Here is a 12,089-nt window from a genome sequence, read left to right on the forward strand (position 1 = left end):
TCCCACGACAATACAGCATTATATGATTTGTACAAAATATTTTTAGCGTCTGATACCATGCTTTTTGAATTACAATCTACCCTCAAATATTTTTGAGATAAAATTTTTAGGGGCATTTGAATTATCGCATCACGACACGAGTGACGGTTTTTGAATTTCAATAAATGAAGGTGCGTGTACTCTGTACACGTTATACTTTTATAAAGTTGGCCACCCTGCTATTTAATCAGCCAGCCGCGGTCCTGCAATCGCAAACACAAGCATAGCAAAGCACAAGCGTCAGATACTGGAGGCTAGCCGGCCATGTCTTCCTGGATCGGGTCGGGGTGAGGAGCACACTGAAAAAAATACTCTAGTGCCAAGTCAATAAGAGCGTAAATAGTTTGGCGGGTAGGATAAACTTTTTTTTAATTTTAGGATACGTAGGTCTCTTTTTGAATCGATTATGCTTGTAGTGTGGGGCGACAATCGATTAGTCGATTAAAAAGAAACCTTTAGGTACAGGTCCCACTAGCATTCTCAAAACACTAAACCTAGTGAGCATGAAATTACCTCATTTAGAGCGTGCAAGAGAAAAACTCGTGTAGCTAGAATACTAGAACTAGCTATAGGATAGTTAGCAATACTAAATACTAAAGAAGGAACGATTTCCATACCTATTACAAATTGAAATAATGTTTTCTTGTTATTTTATAATAATATTATGTTGACTGTTTTATCAACTTTATAGATTTAGACACTCACTACTAGATGGCGTTCTTCCCAATTTCGACAGTACAACGATAGATGTCGCATTTTAGGAAGTTGTTAATAAAACAGTCTACAATATTTGATAAATACGTTACAGATAAGAAATACAACAGTCCAATATTTTTTTTTCTACCAAATTTTGTTGTGTGTGAATTATTTGATGTAAAACGTATCTCAATTAAGTGAATTACAAAATAATATTATGTAAGTTTTTATATCAATCTGCTACCGATTTGCTTCTAATTTTATAAATATTACAAGCTAATAGGGATCATGCTCAACGACGGTCCTGCGAACTGGTGTCTTTACTAGACAAGTACTGTCACCTACAGTTCCTAGTTCCTATAGAACTATTATAACATCTTCATACAACCGGGTGACGATTGGTTTGAATATTGTGTGCGTGGGCACCGCCTATCTGTACGCAGGCACACACCTCCGCGTGCGCATACATATGCGTACAAGCCTCGTTTGAATATGTGCGTGGGCACGGCCTATCTGTACGCAGGCACACAACACCGCGTGTGCATATGTGCACGGCGCGTACGCACACACTTAAACGAAGTGCGTTTGTATAAAGGTTATAGTGTTCTTATACTTTACTTTCTTCTCATGGAAACCGTTATAACTACTCGGTAGGAAGAAGAAAATGTAATTCCATGCTCGTGTGTCTACGTGTATGTGTCCGATTCACACAGGCCGCGACTTTACAGTACATTGTGAGAATGCGTCGTATTTACATTGAAATAGGTGTGAGTTTTCAACTGCTTGCATTTAATAAAGTCAGATTTCACAAGGAAGTGTTTAGTTTAATTTCAAGGTCACTAAACAAAAGTTATAATTTTTATTCCTTGCACTTTGAACTTGCACATTTCTGGATGCATTCAATCATAAGTTATTAAAGCACAATAAAATATGTTTTGCATGATTTTTACACTATAAAAGTAAGTTTTTGTATTTTTTTTAACTGTCAATTATAAATTTTACTTTTATTGCGCTTAAAACTCACACGGAAAGAGTTATTTGTGTCTTTATTGTACAATAAGGAATGTTATATCGAAGAATAAGAAGTATAGGTAACTGATTGTTTATGAACGATAACTTAAAGCTACCATTCCCATTTTTATTTAGTAGCAACTGATTTTGACCCTCAAACCATCTCAAACTAAACTGTTAGTTGTCACTAGATGGCATAGTGCCATTTTTATGGCAACAAAGAACATAAGCAACGCAAATAGCTAGTGTAAATTGTTTACAACATTATTGAACACTTTGTCTCAAAACATACAATTCATAAAATTACTTATTACTTTAATTACAATTTCTATTTCGAGTATCAAAACCTGTTGCAACTTACCCGCTAGGTTGTATCTTGCGACAGGTAAGCAACAGCCGTTTAACAGCAGATATTGCAAAACAATTTTGATAGACAGCAAACATTTTGCAATATCTGCTTGTTGCTTACTTGTTGCAAGTTAAGGGCTGACAAGGCTTTAAATGAACGCTGGCTGGCTGGTAAAGGAGAGCTGTCAAAAATGGGGTTTTTGTATGATGGCGGCGTTAGTTCCTTTTTTCGCCACGTGCATTTAAAGCCTTGTCAGTCTGTACGCAATTGCTCTGTCGACACGGGAGTATAGTGCGACCAACATACCTTGATCCTCGACACCGCCTCCTCAGCCTGCAGCATCCTCGTGGCTTTGGTGGGCTGGCCCTCGCACGCCAGCTGGGTGGAGCCGAGATATCGGGCTCGGAACAGCACGCCTTCTATCAGGACTGAAGCCAGGTCTGGAAAATAACGTGGTTATTATTAAAATGTTCCTAATAAAAATATACTGTGTGTTAGTGACTTCATGGTTAGAAATGTTTGTTTTTGTTTATTAAGTTTCCTGACGTTTGTTATAAGGACAAAATATTGTGTACTTAAGTAATTAAAACGTCTGTGTGAAACATAAAGTTAATATACCTAGCGGAATAGAGCAACAATCTCGAGCATTCAAACGAAACCGAAATTGGTTTTCATCTTTGTGAAAAATATGTGTACGTATACACTTACACAAGCATGATTGAACATTAGCGCCTCCGTGGTCTAGTGGTTAGAGCGTCGCTCTCGACTCCGGAGGTCGTGGGTTCGAATCCCGCGTTGGAAACATGTTATTTCCAAGTTTGGTTAGGACAATGCAGGCTGATCACCTGATTGTCTGACAAGTAAGATGATCCATGCGTCGGATGGGCATGTAAAAAGTCGGTCCTGCGCCTGATCTCTCACCAGTCGTGTCGGTCTTCCGTCCCACTGGGTTATGAGAGTAAAAGGAATAGAGAGTGCTCTTGTGTACTGCGCACACACTTGGGCACTATAAAATTACTCCTGCGTACCTGGCCTGGTTTCAATGAAACCGGCCACCGTCACCGAAACCGGTGTGGGGAGTATTATTATTATTATTGAACATTAATTCTATGAGATTAAATTGTCAACGTGCGGCACGTGCCGACTGGACGTCAAAAAAAGAGTGCTGCTGTCATATGTATCACACGTCTCTTTTTACCACGCAGTGTTACTGATAGTGACATCTCTCTTGCTCAGGCCTTTGTTTCTCTATTCCGCTAGGTATATTAACTTTATGGTGTGAATACTTTTTGACTGTGAGAGTGTCAACTATTAGTATATAATTTTTTCGGTAAAAGCCGTAAGGGTAATCTAAGTTTTGATACCCGAATGTGCCAAAAGGAGGGTAATAATTTTTAATATATGTATGTTTTTACAGCTTAAATCGCTTGTCTTATTTGAGCTTGTGCAATACCTTATACCTTCATTAGTCTCAATGAAGAAAGAGATACTGCAGGGTGCACACTGGGTTTTATATACAGAGGAATCCGAGTTTGTTTCGTTTTCAAGGTTAAACTATAAAAATCATGTTCTGTTATTGTTTTCTTTACAGTATGTATACTGTATTTTTATTGTATGGACAAAGGATTAATTCGGAATGGAACTCACCATCAGTAAACATTTCCAGGGTTGCGTGCAGGCAAAGGAATATTATAATAAACTATCAAAAGGGCTAAGGTTTATTCTCCAAGTTGTAGGAGGAGTGCAATGTATAAAGAATTAAGGCAAGATTGGTCTTAGGTAGTGGAAATATTTTAAACTTAGTTAACGCAATATAATAAATATTAAAATATTATTTTTCTGTACTAACCTTCCTTGTTTTTACTCTTCTTCTTGTTTTCCTTGTCCTGAAATAAGCAATGTGTACTGTTAACAGTTAACATTTATTATAGATAATATGATGTGTAAGAAAGAAAAATAGCTTTAACGCACAGTGGCGCCAGACACGGCCTTTGTAAAGTTAAAAACTCATCCAACTAAGTTTTGTCTACGAAAGCGACTTTTACAACTATGTATCTATGACCACTTAGTAGGTTTAGAATCTTACCTATTCCCTAGTCATAACTTATTTGCCTTTCGTTTCCACAGGTCCCTAATAAGGGCGATAACGTAAGAGACAAGTAGCGTTGATTGAATATTTTTACTTCCTCTATCCATTGTACAGGCAACTTTCACTCTTAATCCTTTGGGATTGTCTTTGGACAATAACGTACTTAATCCCATACCTTGCCGTTATGCAGTGCGTCGTCGTGGTCCGCATCGTGGGCGTGATCGCGCGCCGCCCCGCCCCCCGCCGGCATCACCGTCCGGGACTTGGGTTTGCGCCACCCCTGAAATGTGAGAATTTCAAGTTAGATATATTGGGGACAAACTAGATTGTTATTTTTAATTATATGAGACAATACTGACCATTTAATCGTTAGAAATACTTTTGTACGTCCGTTAAAACAGATTTACAAATAAAGATAACTTAAAGTGGACATGTCAAAAACATTTTTCGCTGTAAGTGGTCCAAAATGAAAGCTATATAATATGGAATTAATTTTTATTATGAAAAAACCTCTTACCATGTCTATATTAGTCCTGAGTCCTGACCATTATCTGGTCGCTGTTAAACATTTGTGCGCTAACCCACAAACATTGTTTTTGTTAAATTTTGAATGCAGTCTTGTTCTAAATCATCTAAAGAACATAACTGCATTCATAATTCAATACGTAATAATCTTTTTTTTGGGTTAGTACACGAATGCCTATATAACAGCGTCCATCTGATGACCATCATCAATATCTTGAATAAAATTGTAGCTATTCTGTACCTTTATCGTTTTATACTAAGAAATATTACGAATTTGCGTCAGTTTTTAACGTCTTCACGCTTAAAACGAACCGATTTAGATGGAATTTGATATGGAGATACTTAGTACCATGGGAAAGAAGTACGAAAAAAGATGACTGTCAAAAATGCTTCATGAAGTTGCTTCCAGAATAAAATGTGGAAAATACAGTTCAAATAAACAGTTGAAGGTCGATAAAGTTGAAATAAACTGAATATTTCTACAAATATTACATTGAATAATCATTTTAATCGTGCTACTACATTGTATGTAAAAATTTCATTAGGTATTAAATAACACCTACCTAGAGCCATTAAATTTTATTGATCCTGATAATATTTTATCTGTACTGCCGCGATACACGGTAGATAAACAAAGCTAATATTATTTTTGAAAATAATCTCCTTAGTATATTCAGTATGTTATGTTTAGGCCAAATAGGTAGCTGAAATGATAAAAGTACAGACTAAGAAAGGGTAGATACTAAAAGAAAGTACCTAGCAAGGAAGATACAGACACCTAATTACTAATATCTATTTAATATGTATCAACAGTGACGGATTAGCCCTTAATCAAATTAAGCAATTGCCTAGGGCATCACGTCTGAGGCGGCACCAGAAGAGTAAAGGTTTAAAGACCGATTCTAGTTGAGATACGGATAGGGGGGCCCACAGGCATGGATTGCTTAGGGCATCAAGTAGTCTTAATCCGTCACTGTGTATCAATAAGCTAAAAAGTTTGTTTGAACGCGATAATTTCTTGAACTACTAAACTGTTTTTATGTAATTTAACAAAGATATACCTATGGTAGACCACGGAGAAGAACATAGGTTACTTTTTTGCGGGAAAATGTACGGTTCCTACGAAATTCTCCGTTTACGCGGAGACGCACGGAATTTAGAGCTGTCTAAAATCATATAGTATGTAAAAATCTATTGATAGAATATCTATACTAATACAAATTTCAGAAACGTCTTAAGACGTATAATCATAAAGTTAATATACCTACCTAGCGGAATAGAGCAACAATCTCGAGCTGTCAGACGAAACCAAAATTGGTTTTCATCATTGCGAAAAATATGTGTACGTATACACTTACACAAGCATGATTGAACATGAATTCTATGAGATTAAATAATTGTCAACGTGCGGCACGTGCCGACTGGACGTCAAAAAAAGAGTGCTGCTGTCATGTATCACACGTCTCTTTTTACCTCGCAGTGTTACTGATAGTGACATCTCTCTTGCTCAGGCCTTTGTTTCTCTTTTCCGCTAGGTATAGGTATTAACTTTATGGGTATTACCTAATCCCAAAATTTATCCCAGAAAATAACGATAAATTGTTATTTCATGTTTCCACGCAAAACAATCCTCGGAAAATAAGTAACAAGTAATTAAAACATGTCCAACCTTTTTGCATTGTTTCTCATCGGGAACATTCGAGCAGTTCTCAATTATGCAGTCGTTCACATTTGAGTCACTTTGTCCCGAGACATTTCCGTCCGTTTCTGTTTGTCCTTCATTATTGTTAACCTCATTAACATTGTTAACATTATTATTCACACTGTTAACATTATTATTTACACTATCAACGTCATTATTATTAACACTATCTACATTATCACACTCATCAAGTCCATTGCACTTCGCTTCGTCTAACTTTTCAACTGTTTCACATATTTCAGTATTACTTTCTACTTCTACTTCACTTTTTACGTCACTAGAATCACTAACTAAACATTCCTTTTCTACACTTGTCATGGATTCACATAATCCTTCACCACCTTGTTCATCACTTATTCGCAATTTATTGCCTACCTCTTCATTTAAACTATCAATAGTTTTGTCCATCACTTCCATGTTTCTTCCGTTTAAACTCTCTTCATTCGATGCACTGATATTATTGTTTATAGTTTCTATAATACCGTTAAACATTGTTTATTATCTATTTTTTTTTAACTTGCATTAGGTATTTCGTGTATTTCTTCAATTATTAACAACTTATTGTGTATTTCTTCATTTGTATATTTATCTTCGTCCACTAACTCCATGTAATGCACATGATAACAGCTGACGTGTGATACGTTATCGCGCCGTGTTATGACTGGCTCGCCCACAATAACAAGTCGATTCAAGCGGCATAGAGTAGATAAGGAATGTGTTGCTACAGAATCGACAGCACATCATCATCACCGTCGAATAGTACGCACGTTTACAAGATGATTTTGTGTAAGTTTGTTAATAATTTATTTCGTTGGGGAAACGATTTTTTATACTAAAACTTGATAATAAATATATATTATTATTAAGATAAAATAATAGTTTTTATGCTGGGGCCACACTAACGAGAAATGCCATTAATTATTGCGATAATGCTATAACATGATTATGTTATATGGCATTATCGCATATTCTCGTTAGTGTGGCCCCGGCATTTAGTAGTCTGTAGTAGGTTTGTGATGGACAAAGTTAAACAATGTACCTAGTACGGTTTACTACCTACCTACCTTATTACAGCATTTTTAATATATTATTCGGTACTGACTTTATAAGTTACTCGAACAAGAACGCCTCATTCTTGAAAACATTCAGCTGCCTAGTCGCTACTGAAGATCTTTTCATAAACAAAAAATAATTATTTAAACATAATATTAGTTCATAAGCATAAACTACAAGTTTTGTATTTCAAGTGTCTCTGAGAGAGTTTGTTTGAACGCGATAATTTCTTGAACTACTAAACTGTTTTTATGTAATTTAACAAAGATATACCTATGGTAGACCACGGAGAAGAACATAGGTTACTTTTTTGCGGGAAAATGTACGGTTCCTACGAAATTCTCCGTTTACGCGGAGACGCACGGAATTTAGAGCTGTCTAAAATCATATAGTATGTAAAAATCTATTGATAGAATATCTATACTAATACAAATTTCAGAAACGTCGTAAGACGTATAATCATAAAGTTAATATACCTACCTAGCGGAATAGAGCAACAATCTCGAGTGCCTAGTCGCTACTGAAGATCTTTTCATAAACAAAAAATAATTATTTAAACATAATATTAGTTCATAAGCATAAACTACAAGTTTTGTATTTCAAGTGTCTCTGAGAGACATACTCGTTTTAGGTACAAAGCTTGCTTATATTCTATGACGTGCACATAATAAGAGAGCAAGGTCGGTCGGTCGGGCGCGCAGATCGTAAACGATTACATTACCTCATAGCTCAAACGTAGATCGCTCAGTGATTCATACGTGTACTATCGCGATCGGGGACATCGATACACCAGTAATTTTTAACAAAATGTACACACACTGAGCGAGAGCTCCGAGAACCGTTTTTAGGGATAACATTTATCAATTACTTATATCCTTTAGGATTCAAATAAATTAAATTAATATTACTTTTATTTAATTTGGATCATTGTTAAAATGTCGATGACCTCATAATAAGTTGTTTATCTCCTTATCTACTCTTTGTTAATGAAATGTGTGTGTGTCTATAATATCTATACAGTACGAGATGTTATAAACATACATTAGTTATAAATTATAATATTATAATAGGCAGCTGCGTTTTCCTACATATTCTAATAACATAGAAACCTTCAAGGAATATTGCAAAATGATCACAGAAAAAACACACCAGCTGCATTACCTTATATGCTTCAAACATTGAGCAAACTGGCCTTCTAATAGTAAAGTAACCGTTATTAATTATTCCTAGCTGTGTAGGTGTAGGTAGTGTATAAACCAGATATTTGTCGAGACTCCGCATTTTCCCGCTGTAAAAAGTAGCCTATGTCTTGACTCCTGGCCTATGGTTTATTCTTTAACTGTATACATTTTTTGTTGTAATAATTATTAGTCTCGGTGAAAATTAGATACAGTCAAAACTTTCCTTTTGAAAAGTTTGTATTTATATAGTAAATATACAGTGTGCAACAAAAATAAGTGATAATACTTTAGGGTGTGTACGTGTTCCTTGTAGATAGTTCCCTGTGATAGCAGCACCTCTGAAAGACGAATTTTTTTTTTCACTTTTGTATGGGCAAGGGCCCGAGCGTCACGAGTTTCCCCATACAAAAGTGAAAAAATAATTTGATCTTTCAGCGCTGCTACTTTCACAGTGAACTCTCTACAAGGAACATGTACACACCCTAAAGTATTAATTATCACTTATTTTTGTTACACCCTGTATATTAGGTATATAGATAGTTTTAATTAGATTTTATTTTTTATTCAATTGTGCCTGTGTATCTAATAAAATAATATGGGGCAGATGCAATTTGAATCAGCTGTAGATCTATTTCTATTTATAGAAGACAAACTTCAATCAAGCAGGTGTATTGTGATACTTGATAGATATCAATAAGAATACATAGGCAGACAAGTTAGGTTTTTTTCGTTACGGAATTTGCTATATTATGTGAAAAGCTATGCAATAGCCTAAAAAAATTGACTGAGAACCGTCCACTTGTAGGTGGGTCTTATATAATAAAAAAATATACTGTAGTAGGAAATGCTGAGTTCATAAAAACGTAGAATAAAAATATTCATTTAAACATTATTCAAATAAAACGTCTTAGAGAACAAGGTCGACGAAACCGGTTTTGAGTTACTATTATTAATTATCCGTTTGGTGATAATTAAATTTGATCAATAAAACATTTTAACAAGATCATAAGTCACGACTCACGAGCGTTATATAAAAAAAATCCCGCGACAATCATACATTTTGCCTATGAAGTATGAACTCATATTTTTAAAGTAAGTAATATACCTAAGTGTTCCTAATCCCTATAAGTAATAACTAATAAGTCATACGTTAACTAATTATTTAATTTATAACTAAACTGACACAAATTTTCGAATATGTTTGTGGTGTTATAACGAGAATTTACATGTAAGTGATCGCACATTTGTCAGCATCGTAGGCGCCCAGGCGCTTCGAACGCACCTCATAGTACACGAAATGCGGCGTGTACGGTGCGGACGAATGAGTGAGGTTTCACATCATTAATATTATTCATAAATCGAATTCTAAAATGCGGCGCGTTCGGCGCGTGCGTGCTGATAATTAATGTGCGATCACCAATCACCATAACACATTTAGTTTGTTTTCTGTTTGTTACTTAAAATCTGACCTTATCGTCGAAGAATCCCTGATCATCAGTTCTCTGCTGGCCCAGCAGTCTGTCCGTCTCCAGATCCGTGTCGGCTTCATCTGGAAAATCCTCATCATTACTTGTAAGCCTACCCTAACCATCTAGGGAGGGTTCAATAATTGCGTGAGACATTTTCGAGGATTTTTTAACCCCCTCCTCCCCCCAAAGTGAGATTTGGAAAGATTTAGCTTGTCGCCTCCCCAGAATACCTTACGTTTTTAATGGACGGCCCCCCACTTATACACATACAATAATGCGCCTGCTGATATTTTAGAGGCAATCATGACCGTCCTAACGAGGAAGATATTGCTATTCAAAAAGCGATAACATTCAGATAATATTAATATTATGATTTCGGAAGGCAGGCTATGAAATGCCTGGTTTACTTGGATCGATTTTCACTGTGTTCCGCTGTGCGCTGACTCATATAGCTCACTCAGTTAATGAATTATCTTTTTTTATTTTTATATATCTTACAATTAGGTATATTATTTTTGTGGGGATATGAAATGGCTTTATTTTATCACCTTCATCGCCGCTCGCCGGTTTGATCTCAGCAGATTCTGTGCTCTGTGCTGATGATGGCCTTTTCCTACAAACACATTTCAAACTTATAAAAATATTCTTGAATAATAATTACAAAAGATTTATAAATAGAAAATAGTATTCGCAACATAATAAGCTTTTTATGTCATACACTCATTCATTTGTATCGTTGCCATAAGATTCAGATTGAGAGCCTTAAGAGGAGTCCACGCCGCCGTTTTTCCATACAAACGTTATCCCCTGTTTCGTCCCTGGATAATGCCGATAGAGTTATGGTTTTTTTCCTGAATATCTATGGCCACTATAAGCATGTCCCTATGTTTTCACAATTTTATTATTAAAAAAGATAAGAACGTCCAAAAACCCAAAAACTCTCCAAAACCTCTGTGTTCAGACACCCAGAAAACTAAACTGGCTAAAATATAAAAAAAAAAATAAAACATAGGAACACAGCTCAAGCCTTGCTTTAATTCTTAATGAAAAAAGTACTTAAATCGGTAAAGTTTTGGAGAAGGAATCGAAGATTTTCTATTCTTTTATTAGAACTTTTGTCGTGTTGTCTCTATCGCGCTCTGCGGTGGGAGACTTAAGATTGGTGAGACAGCAATACATTTTCAAATTCCTATTTTCAATTTCTCTCGCCCTTGGTGTATCCTCTGAACCTTGCTACACAGTGTTTTACAAGCACGACCACTACAAGATGCAACCGTCTCTTTACTAATTAATTTTATAAATTGAATTTTAAATGACCAATGTTTTACCAAATGAGATAAAGATTATGATTATTTTGCCATCTTTATAAATAAAAATGAATTATAAATCTTTTTAGTCTTGCTAAGATCGAGTACGGCAGAACCGATTTTGCTAATTTTAATCTTGAAATATTCTTGGAAGTTCAAGGAAGGTTTATACGGTAGAAAATAATGAGTTTAGTGATACGAAGTTTACGGGTCATCTAGTTATGAATATGATTATGATTACCTGGGGTAGACGTCGTTGTGTCGTGGCGTGTGTGCGTGCGCGTCCGGTCGGTGCGGCGCCGGCGCGGGCGGCGGCGGCGCTGACGCTGAACAAGCGCAAAATTTATATTAAACAAACCAATAGAATAATTCTATTATAGATATTAACATATATAACTTCACAGAATGCACAGTTGCAGGCTGCAGCTCGATAATATAATCGACTTGTTTATTACACAAGTTGTCATATTATTTGATTTGATTATATCGTTAATAACAAAACAATATTGTCTAACGTTCTCTAAAGCTGGCTTCACAGAGCTGGCTATCCGGGACACCCGTACGGGCTGGCAATACCGGCGTAAGGACCGGGAGAACATAATGAGACGCTAGAACATCATTTCACAGGTACGCGGTGCGGGTCGCGTGCGAACTAATCCGTACAAATT

The 12,089-nt window shown here is 35.9% G+C and overlaps 1 protein-coding gene across 15 annotated transcripts in view; it reads right to left on the bottom strand.

Annotated features, from left to right (window-relative positions):
* The window catches only part of LOC121730627, a 171,416-nt gene that overhangs the window by 5,870 nt on the left and 153,457 nt on the right, over window positions 1-12,089 (bottom strand). For 13 of the 15 annotated variants that reach the window (XM_042119764.1, XM_042119763.1, XM_042119760.1 and 10 more), the window contains 6 exons: window positions 11,663-11,747; window positions 10,663-10,727; window positions 10,115-10,194; window positions 4,360-4,464; window positions 3,945-3,981; window positions 2,402-2,535 (listed from right to left, as the gene is read on the bottom strand). In XM_042119764.1, the coding sequence (XP_041975698.1) occupies window positions 2,402-2,535; window positions 3,945-3,981; window positions 4,360-4,464; window positions 10,115-10,194; window positions 10,663-10,727; window positions 11,663-11,747 (506 nt within the window). The remainder of the gene's footprint in view (window positions 1-2,401; window positions 2,536-3,944; window positions 3,982-4,359; window positions 4,465-10,114; window positions 10,195-10,662; window positions 10,728-11,662; window positions 11,748-12,089) is intronic. The other 2 variants (XM_042119768.1, XM_042119759.1) reach the window with 1 other exon arrangement.

The sequence above is a fragment of the Aricia agestis genome, chromosome 9, assembly GCF_905147365.1.
Source record: "Aricia agestis chromosome 9, ilAriAges1.1, whole genome shotgun sequence".
NCBI lineage: Eukaryota > Metazoa > Arthropoda > Insecta > Lepidoptera > Lycaenidae > Aricia > Aricia agestis.